Source organism: Grammomys surdaster, unplaced genomic scaffold (genome assembly GCF_004785775.1).
Source record: "Grammomys surdaster isolate TR1022 unplaced genomic scaffold, NIH_TR_1.0 129, whole genome shotgun sequence".
NCBI lineage: Eukaryota > Metazoa > Chordata > Mammalia > Rodentia > Muridae > Grammomys > Grammomys surdaster.
The window spans coordinates 21350606-21376829 of NW_021604587.1; the positions used below are offsets into that span (position 1 = coordinate 21350606).

Below are 26224 nucleotides of genomic sequence, written 5' to 3' on the forward strand. Positions count from 1 at the left end.
AATAAAATTAATTTCAGTTTTTCTGTTAGTAACAAAGAGCTAGGCATGGCATAATCCCAGCACTTAGGAGGCCGAGGCATGATCTCTAGTTTGAGGCCTGAAACCTTATCTAAAAGTAGAGCAAGGGAGAGGAGCAAGAAGAAGAGAATTTGAATTAAAGGAATCATTGACTTTTTCCACACTAATACATGTATGGGACTTCTTGAGGACTTCTGTGAAGATAAGCCCAAGTTGAGTAATATTTTTTGATGTTTGAATTAGTATATATACAATGTAATATGCTTCACTGTTCAAAAATATAGAATAGTTTGTAGTAGCATTATATTAAAAGCAACTAAAAAACTGGACTTTCTTTTTGTGTGTGTGCATGTGTATGCATGTGTTTCTGTGTTACAGTTGGGAACTTCTCCACTTCATCTGGCCGCACAGTATGGGCATTACTCTACCACAGAGGTTCTTCTTCGAGCCGGTGTAAGTAGAGATGCCAGGACCAAAGTAGACCGGACTCCACTGCACATGGCAGCTTCTGAAGGCCATGCCAGCATAGTAGAGGTTTTGCTTAAGGTATGTCTTTTCTTTTTGGACTGAGGTTTTAAACCTAAACCGCACAAAAACAAATTAAGATTAGAAAGGAGATGAGTTTTATTAAGTGCTCACTTTTTGTTTGACTTTTGATAGAGCATTTGTTATAGATGCTTGTAAGTCTGTCAAATGAATATTGCCTTAAGGTTTTCTTTGGAGGAGAAAAACCTTCCCACAGATGTGTTCTTAGTTAAAGAGTCAACCCTTGAGAGTGAGCCTTGTGGGTGAAGAGCTATAGCTTTGTCTTAATATAGTCAGAATCCTTATGCAGGGAAGATGAGTATTGGATGGTTAGCAAACAGATTAACAGGTAATTAAAAGTGGGTTTATTTTCAGTCATTGAAATGTCAAAAGGTCACACAGAAGATGCTGAAGCAGAGTGATAGCCATTGTTCTTGACCACTTTTATCCTAGCCTATAGATGAACTCAGGTGAAAAATGCAAGGCAGCTTGGTATAAAGCATACGTAATCCTAGGTATTTTAAAGCCACATTTAAAAGTACAAACTCATGTTAATATTTAATTAATCCAGTGCATTGAAACATTATCATTTCAGCATAAAAGCAGACTAGGAATCCTTACTGAGCTGTTTCATATTCTGTTTTGTATTGAACTCCAGTGCTTATTTACACAGCCTGTTCCCTCACTAGCTGCAGAATGGTGAATAGCCACATCTATCTAGTTTGTCGTATATGACAGTGTCTTAGACAGCTTCCTTCTGATTTCTGATTCCTTAGGTTGTTCTTGTTTTGAAAGCAAAGGATATATATGGTATATATATTTAATTGTGAAGGATCACTCAGCTTAAACCATTAAAGAGTTCTAGAGAAAAACTCAGTACTGCCCTTCACCTGGTAGGCTACTTCAGCCCTTTGTGCCCCTATCTGAGTACTAAATGCAGAATTATCTTATTTCAAGAATTTAGAAGAAAAGTAGCTAGAAAAATCAGCATGATAGAAAAATGATTAAGTGACAGATAACTGATGATTACTGAACATGTATTTAATACCTCTCCCCCCAAAATTAAAGATGCTTTTTCTTGCTTAAAAGCATTGTGGCTAGTACTTTCATATCAGGGATTCTTTATATTTCCTATCTTGAAATATTACTGATTTTGAAATATCTTTTAGCATGGTGCTGACGTCAATGCAAAGGATATGTTAAAGATGACAGCTCTGCATTGGGCAACAGAACATAATCATCAAGAGGTGGTGGAGCTTTTAATCAAATATGGTGCTGATGTACACACGCAGAGTAAATTTTGTAAAACTGCATTTGATATTTCAATAGACAATGGAAATGAAGATTTAGCAGAGATATTACAGGTAACTTGGCTTTGAGTTTAAGAAAACATGAAAGGCAGCTTGCAGCCAGATGCTCTGTCTTACAGCTTTTCCTCCTAGGCTCAGTTCTCTTGAATGGCCATGTTCTTTCCACTTCCTCTGCTCATTACTGTCTGTACACTGGAAGGTTAGAGAAGATGCTAACCTTCTGTGCTTTCAGTTTCTGAGTTCCTTTTCTGGACATTAATTATTTTGTTGCACATTTTGGATATCATGTTTTATACAAACAATTGTAAACTACTTTATAAAGACTTGGATGAGTGATATATTTTGTTTTTTAAATTTTGTTTGTTTAAAAAAATTAAAATTTATTGTGTGTGTATGTGCATGATGTGTGGGGGTGGGAGCAGGGTATGTGTATGGGCCAGAGAGTGACTGGATGACGTCGCTTCTCTCTTCATCTTCACGTGGGTTCTGGGGACTGAACTAAGGTCTTGAAGCTTCTGTGGCAAACGCTGTTAACTACTGAACCATCCTGAACCCCCTCTTCATTTTAAACCTACTTTGTCTAACATTGATATATTTACATTTTACATTTTAAAAAATGTTAGTTGGGATGTGGCAAGTGGTACATTTTGCTGAGCAGCATTTTCATTTGTTGGGACTTTGATGCCCAGGAGTTTTGAGTGCAAAGCTTTTCTTCAGTCTGTCTTAAGGACTGAGCTAATTTGACACTTGGTTTCCATTCCTGCCAAGATGATCTTTCCTCTCTTTCCAGTGGTGCAGCTTTTGGGAGTTTCCCCAGGCAGCCCTCTCCTCCTCCTGACCCTGACTCTTCCCTCAGCACCTTGAATATGGCTGAAGCTTTCAGTGGCAAAAACAGTAGATATGAAGGCAGACACATCTGACTAAAACTGGCAAAACTTTGCCAAGGTTTTGTGATATAAGTGATAGAGTCTATTATTCTGGTTTGTTTCTTTCCTTTTTCACCATCTATAAAAACAAAACAAACAACTATTTGTAGACATAGTTATGGTTGACTTTCCTGATAACTGAAATTATTTCTTTCTCCCTTGTCTTTTTGTCCTGTTTTCAGTTGGACTCTCTAAGATCACCTGACTTCATTAAATGTTCACCACTTTATTGTAAGATGTGTTATGTGCTGGAAAGTAATGAGTTGTACCTTGATTCTCATTTTTTCATATTTGGGAATATAATTTAAGAGTTGAGATTTAAAGATTAAGAATAATTAAATGGGAAGGACATACTTTAATATGTCATGTTATGCATTACCTAATATAATAGAAATAATTTAAATACTTCTACAGAACAGTAAACTATCTTGCATTGTTTACTTTTTCTGTAAGAATCTATCAGATTCTTCCTAATTTCTTCTTCAGTAAGGTTTGCTGTCTCCACAGAAGGCCTTAGGGTTAAGTCACACCTATACTTACTGCTGTGTTCTCAGTGCTTCATTATCAAGTCTTCCCATTGTATCGTGTGGCTTTCCTGAGAGACTGTTTCTTCATGTGTGTATTTATATAATACATTGAGAACCTGTCCCAGATGTGCTGCCTATAATTCTGAAAATACTGTGATAATTTGTTCCCTAGATTGCTATGCAGAACCAAATCAATACCAACCCGGAGAGTCCAGACACTGTGACAATACACGCTGCCACACCACAGTTCATCATTGGACCCGGAGGGGTGGTGAATCTTACAGGTCTGGTATCTAAGGCAACAGGAATTGAGATGCATGTAGGATAGCTGTTAGGATGATAAGCTAGTAGGTATTCATCAGTTTAAGGAAGGACTGTTGGAGAATGAGGGTATACAGTCCACTCTCTTGGTCTCCTGGTTATTTACAAAACCATTTTTCTAAGATAAACGAATCTAAAGAAAGGCAGTCTTACACAGTGCATGACACTATTATCTTTCCTAAACTGATGCTATTTGGTATTATTTAAAATTTTAGTGGGGGTGGGGTGGGGTGGGTGGAGAGATGGCTCAGAGGTTAAGAGAACTCACTGCTCTTCTAGAGGTCCTGAGTTCAATTCCCAGCAACCACATGGTGACTCAAAACCATCTGAAATGTGATCTGATGCCCTCTTCTGGTGTGTCTGAAGACAGTGGTAGTGTACTAATATACATTAAATAAATAAGTAAATAAATAAATAAATAGAAATTTTTAGTGAGATTGGAAGATGAGCAGGGTACATGGAGTTAAGCACCCTAAAACGTAAATTCTGTTTTCTTCTCTCCTAGATGAAACAGGAGTATCTGCTGTTCAGTTTGGAAATTCCTCTACGTCAGTATTAGCTACATTAGCTGCCTTAGCTGAAGCATCTGCCCCATTGTCCAATTCTTCAGAAACTCCAGGTCAGAAAATAAGTGAGGTCTATATACTGACTGTTTCACTCTGTCGAGGTTTTCCTCTGGGTTTAGTACTTTTGAATCCTGTTTAAGAAATCTCTTCAGAGTTTATTGGCAATGTTTTGTTTTCTTCAAGAGTTCTACTTATAATTTGTGTTTACCTCTGCAGTTCTTTCAGAATTGGTTGGCTATGTTTCTTGTTATTTTCTTATATCTTATTAATTAAAGTTGCTATTTCTGATTTTTATTTTTGTATCAGCCACCAATATGAGGCAAAGTCCTGGTCCCATCCTTATTAAAAATAAATAAGGAAACTGCAGGTCCAAGTGCTTACAGAGGCACTTGTAAGGTGGAATAAAATTGTGCTCACCTAACATGTGAAGTAGGATGGGAGCGTCCACTGCTTAGCCCGAGTGTAGTCATGTGCCCCATCTTGCCAGATCGTGGGTTTACATGGGCAAGAAGAATCAGAAATATTTGGAGAGTAGATACGAAGTGTGAATGGGGCAAGAGTTCAGGAGATATGTTCCTGAGGTGCATACCAGTTAAAGAAATACAGTCACAGATTTAGTTGGTACATGCTCAGTTTTTTTGAGGTAGAGGGTTTTTGTATGCTACCTCCTTGGGTAAGAGTGTTTGCTCTGCAAACATGAGGACCTGAGTTTGAAGCTTCAGCACCCATATGAAAAGCCAGGCAGGGCTGCATGTACTTGTAACCCCAGCATGGGGAGGGCAGAGATAGGTAGATTCCTAAAGATGGTTTGCCAGCCAATCTAACCAGAAGGGTAAACTTGAGGTCAGTGAGAGACCTTTTTTTAAGCCAATAAGGTAGACACATACACCTGATAACGTGCCTCAGCCTCTTCTTGGCATGTAGACACATGAGTGTGCACACACATGCACCACACACATACTACCCCCAATAGCTTTTCTGCTTTTATTTTGTAGCTCTAGCCTATAAACCTCCAACGTTTCTTTGCTTAATTGTGTTCTTCTCTGTGGCCCAATTATATTATTCTTTGATCAAATAGAAATTTATGATTTTACTTCTATTTGTATTTAAAAAATTGTAATTGCTAGATATATTTGAAAGATGTGAAGTGTCTAGTGGTGGTTGAAAATTCTGTTTCTCAAAGTGAAGTTTGCACCAGGAAACTTTTATACATTATATTTCTGGTCTGTTCCAAATTAGGGTTAGTAAGACCTCAGTTGTAGGGATAAATGACTGGGTCACATGAGTCTCTCTTGGTTTTACATTTTTTGTCCTTAATCTCAGGTTAGATTATAGATTCTACCTTCAAGCTGTTAGGTTTTTCTGTAATGTAGTTTCTGTTTCTTGTAAATATTTCTACATGGAGGTGTCCAGTCTTGGTACTTTGTGAGGAATGTTTTCTTCCTAACCCTACTTCAGCTTGTGGCTTGGTAATTTAGCCTCAAAGGCACTGCCACTGTTTGCCTTCCCTCATTCCAGCCTGACTTTTATATTCCATCAGTAAATACGTATGATGTTACAGTTACTTTTTATTAAGTCAGTTTGTACACATATGCGCACATCTTATATCTACAATCTTCTAAAGTTTTAAGGTTGCTTTTTTCTTACATATTTCAGCATTTGGCTATTAGATTGTTCTTTAGGTCTGGGATGTGTACTTTGTCTTTTATAATTGTCTTCCTTTTAATTTTTCATAAATATTTCCCATCACACAACTTAAAAGAGCTTTTTAGATGAAAGGCAGGAACTATTATCTTAATGGCAGTCACTGCTAACAGTGCAAAGATGAAAGTTCCTGGGTTGAACCTTGACTGTGTGATCTCAGAAGTGTCTTATGTATGCTGAAGCTTTTAAATAGTAGTACTTGTAGTTAGTATTCACCCAGTGAGTGTTTCTTTTTCATATGGATATTTAAAAAGAAATCAAAGCAATGGTTAGTGTACTGAAGGCTTTCATAGTTATTCTATTGAATGTCTTGCTATTTTGTGCTATTATGTTTTGTAACTAGTTTCTTGAAATCATCTTAATGTGCTTGGTAACAAAGCATAATTATTGCTTAAGGCAAACAAAATCACAAGAATACTCAAAGGCTTGTTTGCATTTTGGGTTTTCCTGGGTTTGTTTTGTGATCCTGTGAGCAAATGACACTGTTGTAAGATTGAGGCCAGGCCTTTTTGTCAGATCTGCTTTGAAAACCAGTTGTGTCTCGAAAAACCAAAAAAAAAAGAAAGAAAAAAGAAAACCAGTTGTGGACAGATACATCCCTTACTTCATGCTAGTAATCTTTGATGTGATACTTTGGGAATATTTCAATATCCTGATCACCAAAATATCTCACCAATGCATTTGGCACCTATTAGTGATGCTTGCTTGAGTCAGCTATTATAATTGTAGTTTCTTAGTCCTTCTTTCTTCTGTGCTAATTAGTGCACTCTTCAGTAAAACCAAACAAAACAAAAACTTTCCATTCCTTTTAAGCATGTTGTTATTAGAGTTTTGAAACATTTACTCCCATGCAGTCATTGCCCAGTTCTCAGAGGAAGGCAGTGCTTGTTTTGTTACTTACACTCGTGTTTTACACATAGGTGTTTTGGTGACTTGTATTCCATTGTGTGATGACCACAGTCTAATTACTGCCAACGAGTATTTGGTTATTTCTAGTTTTACTTTTTAGTAGCTACAGTAAAGCTGTTAGGATGTTAATGAACATGTCTTTATGCACACATTTTTTAAGAGATAGGTGTAGGATTGCTTATGGGAAAGGAGTTTTGGCAATATTAATTTGTGGTTTTTTTTACTTAGGCAATGCAAAGGCAAAGTTTTGTTTTGTTTTGTTTTTTCGAGACAGGGTTTCTCTGTGTAGCCCTGGCTGTCCTGGAACTCACTCTGTAGACCAGGCTGCCCTCGAACTCAGAAATCCGCCTGCCTCTGCCTCCCAAGTGCTGGGATTAAAGGCGTGTGCCACCACTGCCCAAAGGCAAAGTTTTTAACTGTTAAATTTCTCTGTGTACCTCGTAGAAATTATTGAGAGCGTATTTTGGGGCTTGGTTTATGCCAAATTTGAATTATACATTGCCAGATAGTGCCAGATCTGTTTGCTTCTTACTAAAGTGACCTTGTTCACTCAGTCCAAAAGGGAATCCTGTTTATTCTACGTGTCCCTTATCCCTTGATACCTAAATATGTCTAGAGTATAATCATAACGTTCTCATTTGAGTTATGTAATTTTATTAAGTAGATATAACCTTTGCTATTACCCTAAGTGACCTTTTATTGTACTTCATGTAAAGAAGTACAATACAGAGAACTGAAGAAGAAAGGTTATTAAAAATGCAGTCATAAAAAGATGGCTGAAACTCTATAAATTGTGAGACTTACAGTCAGCTACTTGTATAGATGTCTACATTACCATTGGTGGTGATATTTAAAAACCATGTAAAACTTGTCCTGTCTGAGAGACACAAAGGAAAAATGAACTTCTGTTCATGTTCAATGATTTTTTTTTAATTTTTTTTTTTTTTTTTTTTTTTTTTTTTACTTTTTTCCCCCTCTAGTAGTGGCCACAGAAGAAGTAGTTACCGCAGAATCTGTGGATGGTGCAATTCAGCAAGTAGTTAGCTCAGGGGGTCAGCAAGTCATCACAATAGTCACAGATGGAATCCAGTTGGGAAATTTGCACTCCATCCCAACCAGTGGGATGGGCCAGCCCATCATTGTGACCATGCCCGATGGACAGCAAGGTGAGTACAAATGTCTGCAGGAAGTCTGGTTGTGTTCAGTACTCAGGACAGTATATTTAAAAAGTGTTTATTCATGCTCTGAATTTTACTTGTATAGCTCTTTACAATGATTATAATGATTCTCTGATTTTATTTACTTGGGCTAGTCAAAATTAGCTTACTATGAGCACTTAGTAGATGGAATTAACCTCAAAGTATTCTATTTGGAAAATGAACTTTAAATATTGCCACAAACAATACACAAATTGTTGAGAATGAGCATTGGACAATTTTCTAGACCATTTTATTCAATTCAGATATCCTGATAATTTCAAAAATACCATGTAAGAGAAACCACTAAAAGTACAAGTTGAGGGTGCAGAGCTGGAGAAATGTTGGGAGCTGGGAGGCAGAGCTCTGGAAGTTTGGAGACAGAAATGCAAGAGGATGTTCCGCCATCAAGATGGCGGGGGTTTAGTCTGTAAGATCAGAAGCCTGCACTGCACATATATCCAAACCACAAAATGTTAAGTCTATGGAGAGAACTATGCTCAGTATGCTCATGTAAGCGGTATTCTCTATCCACTGGTTCTTAGGATTAACCATGTTCCTATTGAAAAAGTGTTTGGGTGTACACATGAACATGTTAGCATAAGATATTAATATAGTGAAGCAGCCAAGATATGGTTGGTCACTGGTGGGTAACTAGGAAACTTGTTTTGATGAAGTGAATTTCCCAAAAAAAAAAAAAAAAAAAAAAAAAAAAAAAAACACACACACAGAAAGGAAGTGCTGATCATTTTTCTAGTTGAGAGGATGGAAAAGAAAGAACATTAAAACTGAGCCTGATAGCCGGGCAGTGGTGGCACATGCCTTTGATCCCACCCAGCACTTGGGAGGCAGAAGCAGGCGGATTTCTGAGTTTGAGGCCAGCCTGGTCTACAGAGTGAGTTCCAGGACAGCCAGGGCTATACAGAGAAACCCTGTCTCGAAAAACCTAAAAAAAAAAAAACAAAAAAAACCCAACTGAGCCTGAGGCCATGAGACAGGTAGGCATTTGGAAGCTTGGAAAACACCAATCTGCTGACCACAGGGTGACTAGGGTGCTGTTCCCTGGTATATCAGCACACTATGCAGCTATGGAAGCTACACCTACATATATGACTGAGGGCCTCCTACCCATCTGCACTGAACCCCAGGAAGAATGCTTTAAAATCAGAGGCATTCTTCAAGAGCACCAAAGCAGTATGTCCATGCTGCATCAAAGAGTTAGTTTGAACATGAACAGAGTTGGATACAAATTATCTCATATACATCAAGTGAATGCACCCCATTAGCTTAGTCAAGGAAACAGAAGGATATCCACAGAGCCCTCCTTTCCCTCCTCCCTATATCTGTGAGAATCTAACACCACATCTTTAACCTGTCGGGTTCCAGAAATACTCCTAATGTTTATCCCTTGACCAATAATGGAGAGGTCTGTGTCCCTTTTGGAAAAAGGCTTGGTGCTAAGAGTGCATCTGGATTGGATTCAGGAATAGATTGACCAATCAGAGCACTTCTACCCATTACTCCTTGACACCTCCAAGATCAACTGTTTCTACCATATGAGCAAATTCAGTAGAAGGAGGTACATGAAGGATTTGGACATATTTAACTGCACAGGTCTCTATAGGCTACTGGAGGGCAGAGGGGACACATGGCATCTTGTTCCTATGTGTACATGCTGTTCCTGTGTGCATGCTCATGCACACACATGTATACTATGCTTCTGAAGGGGATTCTTCCCTTGCTCGCTCTAGGAAAACTTCTAGAGAGTTCTTCTGCCTTGTAATCTTTGTAGGTAGTGTTGGTTTTAATAGGGTGCTCGAGTTCTTGCTTTCTACTTCTGGCACAGCTTTTCCAGGTATGAGTTATGTACTATAGTGTGGAACCAATAATTATGGAGAAATATGACTGTGGTGTGGTCTGTTTCATCTGTGGAGTATGGATAAATAGCCAGACCTGTTAGTAGCTGACCCTACCGCTCACTAGGTCACCTTTTTATTCCATGGTCCTACCTTGTTGTATGTGCTATCAGAGTTACGTACTTTTAGATGTGTCACAGACTGACTGACTGCAGCAGTGACAGCATTTAGAGACAGTTAGAATGTTGGGATGCCTAGGTGACCTCCATCAGTGTCCAGACTGTCATCATGGTCACTGAGCATCTGAACAGAGGGGAGATGAAGAGTCAGGGCAGCGCTCAAGCATGGAGTAAGTGCTTCAGTGACAGGAAGCACCTGACTGTGAACAAGACAATCACAAGCCTAGTGCAAAATGTGGTGAGTAGTCCATGGAAGCTATGGCAGCAGGTCCACCAGACATCAGAGTGTAAGTGAGACCAGTAGAACTGCAGCAGAGTGAGCTGCCACAGCAGCTGATTTAGGTGATGGCATCCAAGTGAAACACGCTCCACAGGCCTGGATGTCTTATGAGAAATGAGAGCAATTAGCAGAGTGCTAGTCTTACACACTGAGGCCCTTCGAGCGAGCTGGGAGCACCTATCTGTCTGTGTTGAGCTAGATTGTCTCCACAGCCTTACTAACAGAAAGTTGAGATTCTCTTTGAATGCAGCATACCAATACTATGCTGAAGGAAGCCATGGCAAGCTGACTGTTGACCACTTTAATGAGCCCAGGCAAGGCTTTGCTGTACTGCTGGACCCTTACTACAAAGCCTTCCTATTTACAGAGGAGGAAGAAGCAGAGCAGTATCTGCAAAACTTTCTCTAGAAGCTAAAAATACTGAATTTTACTTTCAAAGACTGTGACGGAGGGTTTCCATGGAAAGACTGACAAAAGGAAGTCCCTGTGGTCATTTGTGACCAAGGTGAAGACCTGCTAGTGTGTGTCAGGAAAGAGGTGCTGGAGAAGACCTATATACTTCACTACTGGGACACCCAGCAGTCACCTTGCCTAGGTTTTTGACCTTGGCCATTAGATTTTGGGCTGTGCCTGAAGTACCTTATCTTGGAAAGTTGTTTGGTGTACGTGCAGGGGCGGTGGCTTTAGCTAGCCCAGGCTTGTTGATTTTAAAACTCACTGAAAGCAGATCTTCCATTGATCTGTTTTTAGTAGTGAGCTCATGAAGGAGCTATCTGATTGGAGGTACTTTTTATGGCCCTGGGTGTTGTGCTGGGCTCTGAGCAAACTCTCTTCCCTCAGGCACTGTTAGTGTCTACTATGAGGTAGAATGGCGAGTTTTAATTTATAACTATAAACTAGGTATTTTGTTTTGTTTTGTTTTGTTTTGTTTTGTTTTGTTTTGTTTTGTTTTGAGACAGGGTTTCTCTGTATAGCCCTGGCTGTCCTAGAACTCACTCTGTAGACCAGGCTGGCCTCGAACTCAGAAATCCTCCTGCCTCTGCCTCCCAAGTGCTGGTATTAAAGGCGTGCACCACCACTGCCTGGCTATAAACTGTTTTAAAGTAAAGGATACAAATTATTTTTTTAATAGATTGGAGAGAAGATATGAATAGTTATATTCTGTAGGCTTTTTTATTCAATTGTTTAAGAACCACAAAGCAGCCGGGCAGTGGTGGGGCATGCACTTGGGAGGCAGAGGCAGGCGGATTTCTGAGTTCGAGGCCAGCATAGTCTACAGAGTGAGTTCTAGGACAGCCAGGACTACACAGAGAAACCCTGTCTCGAAAAACAAAACCAAAAACCAAAGACCAAAAAAAAAAAAAACACTAAGCAAATCCTGCTAATATTGCTTTAAGTGAAACAAAACAAAATGGCCTTTGTGGCCATCAGGCAAAGTCTGTAAATAACAGATGGAGACCAAGTTGCATAGAGTGTTTTAGGTATGTCAGTCAGTAGAGAGCGTTCTGAAAGCTAAAAGTTGATGACAACAGATGAAGAATTTGAAAAATGAAACTGAGCTTAGAAAATTCACGAAGTGTTAATTATGTGGTTAATGTGCTATGGAAACTACAAAGATTTACAAGGTAGACAAAGCAACAGACATGAGTTTAGTATGACCCAAAGGCCGAAAGTTCCACATTTAAAGTGCTGTCAGGCCAGGTGCAGTGGTGAGCACCTTTAGTCCTAGCACTCAGGCAGAAGCTAGCAGATCTCTGTGAGTTGAAGGCTAGCCTGGTCTACATAGCAAGTTCCAAAATAGTACTACACAGTGAGAACCTGTGCCAAAAGGGCGTGGGTAGGTCTAGACCTGTTAGCATACATCTGAGACCCTATTGCTCAGATAAGGGCGGGGGAACGAAGGCGATCCCTGAAGCTCACTGACCAGCCTGGCTGCCTCCCTCCCATGTACACACATACTGCCTCACACCTCCCCTCCCCTCCCCCACTCTCACTTTATTATTTTGTTTGTTTGTTTGTTTTGAAACAGGGTCTCTCTATATGCACAGACTGGTCTGGAACTCACAGAGATTCAACCACCTCTGCCTGGCTGCTGGGATTAAAGTGTACACCACCACATACAATTTTTTTTTTTTAAGTTTTAAGATGGAGAATAAACAAAGGAGACAAATGATATCGGTCTCTTGTCTCCAAATGTTCAGGCATACTTATGTACAGACCCACATAAACATTTACATGTACCATACACAATACCATGATTAAGTACATGTACACATACAAACTGGATTAAACAAAACTGTCTCTCAAACCAGACATTATACTAATTTTATTTATGAGCAGATGTAAGTCAACTCATGTTTTGTGAATGGCTCAGTGTCAAGGAACATTCAGTTCTTCCTGAGAAAATGTAATATGTCATAAAAATGTTAGTGTGTTAGTAACACAGTATCAGAAATTGTAACTTAAATAATAGACATTAATTTCTCATGGTCCTGGAAGGTGGAAGTCCGACATCAAGTATCAGCAGGTTTCTCTGGCTTGTCACTGGCTGCCTTCTAGCTGTGTCCTATTTCCTCTCAAAAGGACACAGAGATAGAATAGCTCGTGATTTTACCTTGATTACATTGAAGGGCCCTGCTTCCAAGTATAATCATTCTAGGTTACTGAAGGTTACGGCTTTTACATACACGTTAGAGGATAGGAGGGGCATGAGTTAGTTCTGTAACTCGTCAGGAGGATTCTAAAGTTAACGTTGATAGAGCAGAAAATTAGGAAAACTCTGAAAAGGAAAAATAGTAAACTGTTAAAGCCTCTGTAACTTAAAATATATACCATGCCCTGTACTATGTCCAGTGAGAGAGAATGTCTCCATTCCTGTCATAAGCGTAATGTGACATGAATCAAATGAAGGAGCGTTTTCTTGGTATAGTTAATATTGCAAATATTTATTTTATGTGTATGAGAATCTACCTGAACATTTTTATGTGTACTATATGCATGTAGTGCCCATGGAGGCCAGACGAGGGTGTCATAGGACACCCTTGGAACTGGAATTATAGACAGTTGGAATTGATACCAGGGCCACTGGAAGAGCAGCTCTCAACTGCCAAGCTGCCTCTCCAGCCCCATTTCTACTGTTTTATATTACCATACACTGTGCTAATTTAATACAAGTTTCACTATTGTTAAATTTGTTACCTTTGTTACTAACAGAAATTTTAATGTTTTGACAAAAATTTAAAAGTGCTTACCTTTATTTACTTGTTGGGAGGAGCCTGTGTACCATAACACGTGCGGAAGAGAACATTCTTCTACTGCATGGGTCCCAGCCATTGAACTCAGGTTAGGTTTGGTGGCAAGTACCCTTACCTGTGGAGCCATCTTGCTGGCCATGTTTTTAATAAGGGATCTGAGACAGGGTCTCACTGTGTAGACCAAGCTGGCTTTGAACTCATAGAGATCTACCTGGCTCTGCCTCCTGAGTGCCCACCATGTTCTGTTTTGACAAAAGGTTTTGATAGTCTTAAAAAACAACTGTAATTTTCTGCTCGACTTAAAAACATTAATTTTTTTTCTTCATGGCTGTCAAATATGTTCTACACTGCTGTAAAAAGCTAGGGTATATATCTTCTGTATGCCCATGTTTATATGAAAACATCAAAAATGTAAACAATGCCCACAAATCCACTAGGGAGGCAGTTATGAACAGTGTTCGCAGTGTGTGCACTCAGGGACAGTCTCAGCAGGCAGATGACAGCTGTGTGCTGAGAAGAGATGGAGATGGTAAAGCAGATGCAGAGTGTCACAAGGGCTTGAGTGGATGGACTTTATGTGTGCCGCCTCCCATGCGTATTTGTTGTCTTCACACAAAATTACTGTAAGACTAATACATAAGAAACTGATAAAAGTAATTCTGTTAGCAGGTGTCCAAGACGCTCTTAACATATGCACCTTTAATAGTACTTTGACCGTTCAGTTGTGTGGATGAGTATATTATGTGTAAGAGTGCCACCAGTGGCAATTCACTAAGTGATTTCAATGGGGAAGTGAAGGGGACCAGCAGAGTGTTTGGTAATGCCTGATGCTGCGTGCCTCAGGAGAGTAGCAACAGCTCTATAGAGACTTTATCTCTTAGTTGTCTGAGAATGATGTAACCTGTATCTCCTTTTCATTTTAGTATTGACAGTACCAGCAACAGACATTGCTGAGGAAACCGTCATCAGTGAAGAGCCACCAGCTAAGAGACAGTGTATGGAAATAATTGAGAACCGGGTGGAATCTGCAGAAATTGAAGTAAGGAGCCTTTTACCCGGTGTGTTTTGCCGCAGCCATCCAAAATAAATTTTGTTTCTTTTTTATTATTACTATTATTATTATTAATTTGTCATTTATATTTATTACTGGCCATGTTTTGATAAAGAATGAAAGTGAATAGTGTCATCATTTTGTTTTTGGCCTTAAACATATGGCAAGCCCTCAATAAATAAATATTGAATGAATGATTGAATGAGTGCAGAATTTGTTTGTAACAAAGTTTGTTATCCTGGTAATACTTTGACTGTCTTTGATTTTTAAACTCCATCTCTTATTTTTTGTTAAACTTATGCATATCATTCTCACAAGTCACTGAAAATTCGTTTCTTTCAAAAGTGCTACTCTCTAACTGGCCTGGAAATCCTCTTACAGATGTTAGCTAAACAGGTTATGTTTGTAAATGCAAAAGATAACTGCTTATTTTAGACTATTTCCTCCCTTGAGGAACTGAATTCTTTTAAGAGTATTGCTGGCACCTTCCTCCTTCTACTTCCACACTCATTTGTTGGTGTAACAAAACATGATCTCTTAGTTTTTCCTTACATGATTGTAAATAAAATTCTATCTATTGAATTTATAATGTCTCCTATAAAACATAATTCTTAAATAACATTGAAGGGCAAATGCAGTAGAAACAGCTCTGAGCTGGAAACTGCTAGCTCTTGCCCTCTCTTTGAGTGTGGATTTTATTTCCTCCCAGATTGGGATTCAATGAGCATCACTTCATGTTAGGGTTTTCATGAGAATGGTAATGCCAGCGTCCTCGGCTTTGCCTTCGCTGCCTGGCTCTGCTGTGTGTAAAGCTGATGCCTGCCTAGCTGTTCTTGTCAAAGGCTCTGGTCATCATAGAAAGGGGGTTTGTTTTTGTTTGTTAAATGAACATGTTTATCAGACAGGTACATCTTATGGGCTTAATCACAAGCATTAAACTAAACAGAATTAACCAGACCTTATAAATAAATCCTGTCTTAAGAATGCACAAAAAACAAACACAAAAGAAATCTATGACTAATGCTTTAACCAGGATGTCTAGTAAAATTTTAAGTTTTAACTATTGAGTGTGATGTTTTATTTCTCAAAATTTAAATGATACCCATAGGACATTAAAGCTTGGATTTACTAACTAATTTAATTCACTAAACAGTATCTCACTTAGTACCCTGTGTGTGCATGTATGTGGTGGCCAGAGGTTGATGTCCGGTGTCTCAACCCTCAGTCTTGTTTTCACATTTTTCTTTTTTAAAATTAATTTTAATTTATGCACGTGAGTTCTTTGCTTGCATGTATGTATGTGTATCGTGTGTGCTCTTGGTGCCTGCAAAGGTCATTGAATACCATGAAACTGGAGTTAAACATGGCTGTGAGTTGCCATGTGAGTGTAAGAGTGTGTAAGAGCAGCAGGTGCACTTAACTGCCGAGCCATCTCCTCAGCCTTCCACCTTGGTCTTTGAGACAGGGTCTCTCACTGAACCTGGAACTGACAAGTTCAGCTAGACTGGGAGAGTGGCTTGGCGGGTGAGGGGGGTCAGCAAGTCTCATGGGCCTTCTTCTGTCTCTGCCTCCTTAGCACTTGGATTACAGGTATGCACATGCCCAGCTTTTTACATGGGCCCTGGGGATTCAAACTCAGGTTCTCACAGTTGCACAGGAAACACTTGGCTGTCTGAGCCATCTCCCCACCTATAAGGTTCTCTTTATTGTCTTTTTCTGATAGTCAGGTCTTCTGTTTGGGGCATGGAAAGTGAAAAAAATTAGTACTTTATTTTCATTATATAATAAAACATTTAAATTATTTGTATTTCATTTAATGTAAGCTTATTTAATAATTTAATTTTTAAGCAATAGTGACTTTAGTCCATTCCTTTATATATTAATGACTGGGAGCCTAACTATTTCCCACAAAGTCCAGCCCGGTTCCTCTTTAGTCTTCCTGAGGTGAGGGAAAGTGATTCCAAGTACACAGGAGTAAGAATTAAGTAGACCCAAGGAGAAGGCAGCTTTAGGGAGATCAGGTTTAGCTTGGTATAAAGAGCAGTGGAGTTTTATATTTGTTTTCAAAAGAAGTTTCTGGTAATGAAAAGCTTTCTTCCCATCACTGCAAATGGCTCCGGAACAGCTTAGGGTTTCATGGAGACTTTGACACAGAGGATAGATGTTGGGGGCAGCTGGAGTCACAGGATCAGGACACGACGTCAGTGTTGACGTCAGGCCAAGTAACCATTGTCCCCTCACACGTGTGCATTCTTAGAGGACAATTGAGTTATCCTCACTCGGGGCAAGCTTTTATATAGTTTGCTCAGGTGACATCTTGACTAAACTTTAACCCCAAAGTTTTTGTAAAACTGATCTCAAGTTGGAGAGATTTTGACCCTAAGGGACATTTTACAGTGTCACCACTGCACATTAATAATGCTTAGATTAATAAAAAACTATAAACTGATGTAAAAGTTAGCTGGTGCATAATTTTCACAAGGCTTTGTCTGTATCTAGGCCCACATTTGTCAGAGTGGCTGTCTATAATAAATTTCTAGCCAGCAGTTGGAAAAATTTCTCAGGGAAATCTCTGGGAAAATTCATTTAAGTTGTCAACAGTTAATTGTAGATGTTGCAGATTGTCCATTGATGGTGAGGAAATGGCTGGCTGGCTTCACTTTTGGAGATACAAATGCAGTGCCAGCCACACTGCATTCCTGCCCACCGCTTTGCTTCCACTTTTTGGTGGCTCTCTGTTGGTGCTTTGAAGGAGAAGTGTGTGTCTTACAGATGCTCCCCAGGAGAAGCAACACTGAGCTGTTCTAGTAGAAATAAGTATGTATATGTGGGAGGGAGACTGCTCTGAGCATGTCAGGAACTCGGGGTCTGCTTCTTAGGGAGTTATGTGAGTTCTGGCTAGAGACTGTTTTATTTAGTCAAATTAGTATTTTGTTTATTTTGAGACTCACTTTCCTGAGTCTATTTTTGTGGGTGGTAGGGTGGTTGAGGGTAGGTACCCAGGAATAAGCCTCCTGCATGCTAAACAAGTGTTAGAGCTACCTAAGAGTTACCCCTGTTCACTCCTGCCTTGTTCTTCCTCCTCTTTTGTCCTCTTCCTCTTTCTTTCTCCTTTTTTTGAGACAGGGCCTCACATGTTGTTCTAGGTGGACCAGACCTCACTTGGTATATCAGGCAGACATCAAATAGATATGACTACTTCTGCCTCCAAAGAGCTGGGATCAAAGTTATACACGGTCACTGTGCCCAGCAGGGTTGTTTATTTTGTAAGTGAATATATATGTGTTCTTTAGCTAGGTCTGAGTTGAGGGTCCTTAGTGTTCGTGTTCTTGTAAAAATTGTTCTGTAAATTTTAAATCATTTCACTAAAAATATTGTTTCAAAATTATTTTTATTTATTTTACTTAATTTTGTTTTGTTTTGGATAGAATCCTGGTGTGGAGGCCTGGCTGGTCTGGGATAACCTTGTAGCCCAGGCTTGCCTTGAACTTAAACCAGTCCTTCCTGCTTTGGCCTCCAAGGTGCTGAAATCACAGTGTTTCCAGCTATGCTCGGGTTGTCTTGCTTCTGTCAGGATTTAAAGTTCTGTATAGTCATAAGTCCTTTAGCTCAGGAAGTTTTTCTAGAGCTGGAGAAGAAAGGGTATCTTAATGGAAGAGGCTGGATAGTTAATTTTGGCTTTATGGACCATATGCCTCCTCTGTAGCTGTCCTGGTCTGTCATGGTGGAGACAGCAGCCACAGACAGTTTGAAATGAGTGGGTGTGTTTGTGTTTATAAAATTTAGATAATTTATCACATTTGAACAGCATTTGGGCACAAGCAAATAGCTCAGGTATTTGGCTTAGCTTTTCTCTTTTAAAAAATGAATCTTGGGACTTGAGGCTGAAGAGACAGCTCAGTAGTTAACAGCACTGGTTGCTCTTCCAGAGGGTTGCACTTGCTTTTCAGCACCCACAAACAGCTTACAACTGTCTGTCATTCCTGTTCCAGGGGATCTGGGACCCTTTTCTAATCTTCATAAGCGCCTGATCCCAAGTGCACGCACAGGCTCGGCCGTACACACACACAACACATACAAATAATCAAAAAAAATAAATCTTTAATACCTGCTAGGGGAGGTACGATATGATCATGAATCTGGTTTTCCTAGGGCAAGGCTCATCTATTACAGTGTGGACGTACTGACCTCTAAATATGGGAAACTGGGTATAAGTTGTGGTAGTTGGGGACTGTATTTACAGTCTCCCCTGTATTAAATTAAAAAAAAATTACAGCTAGGCACTGGGAAAGATGGCTCAGTGGTTAAGAATGTGCACTGCTATTGCAGGGAGCCAGATTCCACTCACAGCACTCATGTTGGGCAGCTCACAACTGCCTGTAACTCCACATGCACACATCCCTACACAGATACATAAGCTCCACATAATTAAAACTAAAACATTAAAAGGTGTGTGTGTATGTGTGTGTGTGTGTGTATGTATGTGTGTGTATGTATGTGTGTGTGTATGTGTGTGTGTATGTGTGTGTGTATGTGTGTGTGTATGTATGTGTGTGTGTATGTGTGTGTGTGTATGTGTGTGTGTGTATGTGTGTGTGTATGTGTGTGTGTATCTATGTGTGTGTGTGTGTGTGTGTGTTGAGCTGGCAAAGTGACTTAGTGAGTAGTGGTTCCCTTGCAAGCCTGGTGACCTGAGTTTGATCCTTAGAACACATACACGGGTGAAAGGAGGGAATCAACTCCCCGACGTAGTACTCTGACCTCATACATGGCACACAAAATAATAAAAATAACAAGAAAATTTAAAGATATACCTGATCATTGGGAGTATGGGTCTGGGCTTGACTGTAGGTTTGAATTTTCTTATATTTTGAGTGTATGACCTTGGTCTGCTAGTTTGACTTTTCAAGGCATAGCTTCTCCATCAACAAGACAACAGGAATAGCATCAGCAATTGATTGCTATGAAGAGTAAGTGAAAGAAAAGCTTGGCATGGTGGTGCATGCCTGTAATCCCCTCTTGTGAGTTTGAGGGTAGCCTGGTCTACAGGTGAATTCTAGGCCAGTCAGGGCTACATAGTAAGACTATCTAAAAGACGAGGTGAAGTTGGAACAAATGCAGGTTGAGTACAATGGTGAACGGAGTCAATTCCCAGTGAATGCAATATTAGGAGATTACCTAAAGTGTATGTTTTAATTATGTCTTTTCATTTATAATAGCTAAAACTATGACAAAATCGAGTATTAGAAACATATATTAAAGTGGTCAAGTTGTTCCACACCATTGCTTTTAAGGCAGAATTAGCGATTCATCTTTGAAAATAAAGGAAGCTGAAATAACCCCTGACCTATAGTTCTTTTACTTAATGATTCAATATATTATAATTTAGTATAATAATTGGTATGTCTTGATGCCATCAATCTTGATTACTAACCATGGTTTAGTTTTCTTAGAAGTCTTTGGTATTAAACTCCTTTCTTTTCCTTCAGTGCTGGGACTTGAACACCAAGTTTTCTGCATGCAGAGCAACCACAACCCATCCCTAGAGCAGTACCTTAGCATCACATCCTAACTGATTGTTGCCACATAAAATTGGAGGCTGAGCACTGGCTCCTTTTCCAGAGTTCAATCCCTAACACCTACATAAAAGCTCACAATAGTCTGTAACTCCAGTTCCAGTGCATCTGGCGCCCTCTTCTGGTCTCCTTGGGCACTGCATACTTACAGCGCACGGACACAAATGCAGATAAAAACACCCAAATACATACAATAATAATAATATATCAAAATTGGGCCAATATGGTGGTTCAGCAGGTTGAGATGCTTGCTGTGCAAGCCTACCATCTTTCATTTGACCCCCAAGTCTATGTAAGAGTGGAAAGAAACAAAAACTGACCACAGAAAGTTGTCCTCTGAGCACATGTGTGCCATATCACGTGATGTCTGTCTGTCTGTCTGTCTCTCTCTCTCTCTCACACACACACACACACCCCAAATATTAAACCAGGATATTAAAACCAGTGTGGCTTTACTATAAAATATTAAATCCATAGGATTAACATTTATATTTAAATAAAAATGTCAGATGTGAGCCTGTTGTACTGCTAATGTGTAAAATGCTATCTAAAGAAACTGTCTTCCATGAAGTATATCCAGTCATTGACACAGAAACAAAAGTAAAATACTAGCATTTTCCATTTTTTGGAGTTTTACTTACTTTGAAAAGTGAGATGGCAGAAAAGTTCTCTTTCCGTGTTTGTGGGATGTCAAAAGTACAACAGGAAAAGATTGTATGTGTTAATCACATACTCAACATATTAGCACACCCTGAGGATCTTTGCTTTTATAGTTTACTGTTTGGATAAAATAAATGCAGCGGAAATGAGCCTTTTATTTGTCCTAGTAGATGATAGGAGCTGTTATTTTATTGTGTTAGAGTGTATTTTACCTACTGCTCAGTGGTTGGATGCTTTCCTAGCATGTGTGAGCTCTGGGTTTGATCCCCAGCTGGGAGGTGTATGTGTGTGTGTGTGTGTGTGTGTGTGTGTGTGTGTTTGCATGCACATGTGTGTTTGAAATGAGATTCAAAAGATAGGAGTAAGCCATTCACTTTTACTGTTTGTCTCCATTTGCTTTTGTCTTTGGTAATAGCAAACCCTTTGTAAATGCCAGGTGTTAATAAATAGCCAATGCTGGATGATCCCTTACAGTCAGTTTGTTCTAATATTTCCTACATGATTGGGGAAATGTTAATGTGTATTTAAAACATTCACTACCAAACATCTTACTTCTTAACACATGTAAACTTAAAGAGATTTATGTTTATTAGTTTTTAGTTATGTGTATGTATGTATTCATAATGCTGGTGCCTAAGGAAGTCAGGTATCAGATCTTCCTGGAGCAGGAGTGAAATTATGGAGTGCTTCTTGAAATTGCATGCTGTGCTTGTGCAAGGGCCTTGCTAATCTCTCCATCACCCAGTTTTAGTGTATGTGTTGCCAAGGGGAGCATGCTATAGGTAAACTTTAAAGACACTTATGCATGGTTCTGCTTGCTCCTCCCAGAAGTAGGTCTTGCTCCCACCCTTCACCTCTACCCAGATCAGACTCAGTCCTGCCAAGGTCATAGCCAACCCTCTTACTGATTGCTTCCCCTGGGCCCCACTCTTAGTTGTTTCCAACTTTCACCTTTCTGGCCTTAGGGATGTGCCTAAGAAACCCTGCTGCCCAGCAAGGATATACAGTATTAGAGTAGGGCCTGGGTGTTGCTTTAACTGGAAATAAAGGCCATTCCTTTAGTGAACTTCTCAGTCACTCCCATATTTGGTAGACCCATAGGAATCTGAAAAATACCAAATTTAACTTCATTCTCAGTATAGGGTAATGAGGGGGATCATAGGGTGAGGGTGTGTATGTTGTATGTGTGTGTGTGTGAGAGAGAGAGAGAGGGGGAAAGTGGGGAGGGAGAAAGAGGAGGGGGAAGGAGGGAGAAAGGAGAGAGAGAGAGAGAGAGAGAGAGAGAGAGAGAGAGAGAGAGAACTCTGCATGTTGCTGTTTGTAGGTGCGCCTGAGCAGAGAAGCAGAGGCAGAGGCAGTCTTTGAGTACTTAAAATGAGCCAGTGTCAGGAGGCAGTGGCTGTGTAGGAGGAGACCCTATCCTTCTCTAGGACTGCCCTTACCTTTTGCTCCCTCTGGGCATGCGTGCTGCCCAGTGTAAACATTGCTTTTTCTGTAAGTCATAGTTATATTGTGGCCCCTACCTCACTAGCAGATCATAGGCCTTTGTAATGACATTACTTCATTCCTAAAACAGGAAACTTCCTGAGCTTGGGCCCATGTGGATTATCTTTTCTCCATGTACTTATTAGAGATTGATACAAAAGGGTTCTTGTGTTCCTTTTTCCTTGATAACTGAATAGAGGTGGAATGAAGAGAAGAAATCAGCAGACTGTTTTCATTGGACTGCTTCTGTATATATTGGTTCTTAATAACTGAGGATTTAAAACATTTTATGCCCATTTAGTGGTAGAAGCTTGTGTGAGTAGCCTTTATGGGCTGCCCACTGTTTGACTTTGCAAGCCCAGACCAGTGCCCTTCGTGATGGAGTTCAGGTAGTGTTTGGTAGTATGGAGGAGTGCGGTTCATTTTGGGATCAGTGACACTTGAATCCTGTAAGCCCAGTCCTCACGGCGCTCTTGGGAAGGGTCCATCATCTTTTTGAGGATCACTTTTCTCGTTCTAGCCTGGCACGGGAGAAGCAAGTTGTGGAGTTGCCTTTGCTCAGTCTTGTGGTAGGTGGCAGCTATGTGAGCTTCATCTGTAGGAACTCATTCTAGGAAGAGCTGAGGGCTGTGCTTGTAGCTTCCATTTATGTCTTCTGTAACTTCCTTCAGTATATAAAGGAGTACAGGTGCACATTTTGTGTTTATTATTAATATTTTTTAATTAAAAATATTTTTTTTGGAATTAATAATCTCCTTCTCACAATTCAGAGAACAGAACTGGGAGTTTACGTGTGGCTTGGTTGGAAAGAAACTGTCTAGGAGGGGCCATAGCTGCTGTGCTCACTGCAGAGCCATGTTCTTTTGAAGGACACATGATTATGTGAATGTATTTGTGCAAAAATTGAAAACACGGCTTTCTTTTCTAAATTAGGAGAGAGAAGCGCTTCAGAAACAGCTGGATGAAGCCAACCGAGAGGCCCAGAAATACCGACAGCAGCTGCTTAAGAAGGAGCAGGAGGCAGAGGCCTACAGGCAGAAGCTGGAGGCCATGACACGCCTCCAGACCAACAAAGAAGCTGTTTAGCTACCGTGAACAGCAGTTTGCTTTTACCTTTTGTCCAGAAAGAATACAGTCTTGAACTGTATACAGTAAGGACACAGCCATGGGAATACCGAATACTAGAAAATACTACAGATTGATAATGGGACTTAAGCCATGAGCTCTCAATTCTTGTAATATAAAACTTTAGAACTTGTGAAATGTATTTAAAAACTGAATTCTGTAAATAGTTTTTTGGTTGTTTCTTTTTTTACAGTTATAAATGAGTTGATAAAGATTGTTGCTGAGATCCAAAAACCACAGTAAGCCGCTGTTACGGGGAATTCGTTTTTGATTTGGGTGCAGACTTCATTTCTCAGAAGCAGAAGTTTTAAGCGTGGTCGTTGTCTCGATTAGACCAAACATGTAACAATTATGGTGGACTGATGCTGGAAAAACTCTGCAAAGAGGTTTCTCCCAGGAACTTCTGTACAGCTTTTAAGTTGTCTCAGGTTCTCTGAAAACATTTTTTAGGAAGCAGAAATTTTATATTTGTTCGATTTCAGCTACATGCAAGTAGATTTACATGTATATGAAGCAAATATTTTTAAAATTTTGTTTGTACATATTCTGCATGTTTTATGATTTTAAAATGCACCACTTGCTTAGGTATGTCTCCCACAAAGACGATGAAAGTTACCAAGCAAAAAACAAAGGCACCGCTGCCGCTCTGTCAGTCATCGAGAGAGAGTCGGCTCGCAACTGGTTTTACTGGCGACCGTGACAATGTTCTTGGAGCAGCTTGCAAGAGAACTTGAATCTGCAAAATATATGCTTTTCTGACAATTGCATTGTGAGGACGTGAGACTGTTCTGTGCCTTCCTTCCATCATGACTTCCACACGAGCACTTTGAGGCGCTGGATTTTAAGATAATGTTTTTGGCAAACTCAGTGCATTTGGGTTTCTGAAATACTTCATGGACTTACTCCCCTCCCCCTAAGAAATTATTCTTATGGAAAATTGCTTTTGTAGAGCAGGACCTTTTGTACTCGGTGATGCTATGGGTATGTCTAATGTAACTTTCGCTATTCCCTGTGAACGCTCTGGGCCTGTGCTGCAACTCTCACAATACTGTCAATTCCAAAATGTATGGACATTCGACAGAATATTCCATTCTCTTTTGTAAAATGTAACTTCGAGCTCTTTATTATTTTGTTTTGTTTTATTGCTTTATGAAAATGTTTATCCCCTCCCCCCACCCCAGTCTCCTCTAGCTTATCTGTAAACAGAACCAGTTTCCCTCCAGACTGTACTCTGGCCTCATTTTCTATTTTACAATTAAATAACTTTCCACATAGCTCTGTGCAGACTCACGTTTTAACTGCGTATTCTTCACACGTTAAAATGTGGATGACAGCTCAGTGGAGGACTTGATGCTCTGAGACTCTGGTTCAAATCCTGTCACACATACAATCTGAGCCACGGGCTGCCGTATGAAAATAAGTAGACTCCTCATGCCTTGACAACCCCCAGAATGACTCCTCGGGAATGTGCTGGCTCTCACCTGGAGTATTTTACAGGAGTTAGTGTAATAAAGGGTCTCAGTTGCTTCTCTGGAGACCACAGGAAGCCTGTACTTCTCGACCTTCCTAAGGTTGAAACTCTTTAATACAGTTCATGTTGTAGTGAGGAACTGTATTAAAATATTTTTGTTGCTACTTCAGAACTGTAATTGTGCTACTGTTATAAATTGTAAGTATCTGATATTCAGGATATCTGATCTGTGACCCCCCCAAGGGGTCGTGACCCACAGGTTGAGAACCTCTGCTCGATGACAGCTATTTTAAAGGCAAAAGCAAAGGAGAATTCCTTGCAGCTTTTCACCGAATTTGACATTAGATTTATTCATTTTGAAATGCAGCCTCACTGTTAACAGTCTGATCTCCAAGTCAGGAATTCTGGTGACCTTGCCACCTCAGCCTTTGTAGTTCTGGGGCCATAAATAAGCACCTGCCATTGCACTCAGTTTTGATAAACACAGAGAGATCTCTCGCTGTGTTGACCTAGCTTGTCTTGAACTTTTGAATTTATTTGATCTCTAGGTAGCTGAAGATGACAGGTGTACTCCTCCTCCACCTTTACATAAACATTAAGTGATCTAACACTAGCTTTTAGAGCTAGGGCTATAACTCAGGGATAGAATGCTTACACGCCCAGGCTCCATCTCCAACATGGCAAAAGAAAAATGCATAAGCTAAGTTTAAAAAACTGCAAGCTACATTTTCAGCCTCATGAAGCTGCTTGCCCTTCAGTCACAAGAAGCCACTGGAGAGCATGTGGTTTGGGTTTGTGTAGTGATTGATGTTGAACAGGGTGCTGCAGTGCGTTTCATGCCTTGGTGGGCAGTGTTGGGGCAGAGGGGCCACTGTTCACTCCAGGGAGTAGCTGGTGCAGTTTGTTCTCAGATCAGGTTAGCTCTGCAAAGCTTCAAGGGAATAATAGAGAAAGCAGCTACAAGCTCATGTGTGCTGCTTTTACTCCCAGCCGTGGGTTCTGCTGGAGACCATGTGATACAGGATGCAATTTTAATCTCCAATAATAACAGCAAGCCGAGTGATGTGAGAAAACAATTGGGTGTGGTGTAACAAGTATTCAGGAAGCTTCGAGATGTTTACTGTCTCCAGAGTCATGTTGGACAGTGTTCTCTCTAAAATCTTCATCTGACTCACTGTGCTGAGAAAGCAATCCGTAGACAAGAATCTAATGAAGATGAGGTGGCCCCCACCCCTCTTTATCAATCAGCTCCTTTTAACAGTTTCCATGTAGGCTGGGAAAGCCT

The 26224-nt window shown here is 40.0% G+C and overlaps 1 protein-coding gene and 1 pseudogene across 3 annotated transcripts in view; both read left to right on the forward strand.

Moving 5' to 3' along the window:
• Gabpb1 (GA binding protein transcription factor subunit beta 1) overlaps positions 1 to 24742 on the forward strand; it is a 48625-nt gene extending 23883 nt beyond the window's left edge. For 2 of the 3 annotated variants that reach the window (XM_028754116.1, XM_028754121.1), the window contains exons 3-9: positions 397 to 564; positions 1713 to 1907; positions 3479 to 3590; positions 4133 to 4246; positions 7787 to 7972; positions 14495 to 14610; positions 23277 to 24742. In XM_028754116.1, the coding sequence (XP_028609949.1) occupies positions 397 to 564; positions 1713 to 1907; positions 3479 to 3590; positions 4133 to 4246; positions 7787 to 7972; positions 14495 to 14610; positions 23277 to 23429 (1044 nt within the window). In that variant the 3' untranslated portion in view covers positions 23430 to 24742. The remainder of the gene's footprint in view (positions 1 to 396; positions 565 to 1712; positions 1908 to 3478; positions 3591 to 4132; positions 4247 to 7786; positions 7973 to 14494; positions 14611 to 23276) is intronic. The other variant, XM_028754128.1, reaches the window with a different exon arrangement.
• Positions 18723 to 18872, forward strand: LOC114612363 (annotated as a pseudogene).
• Positions 24743 to 26224: the final 1482 nt, after the last annotated feature.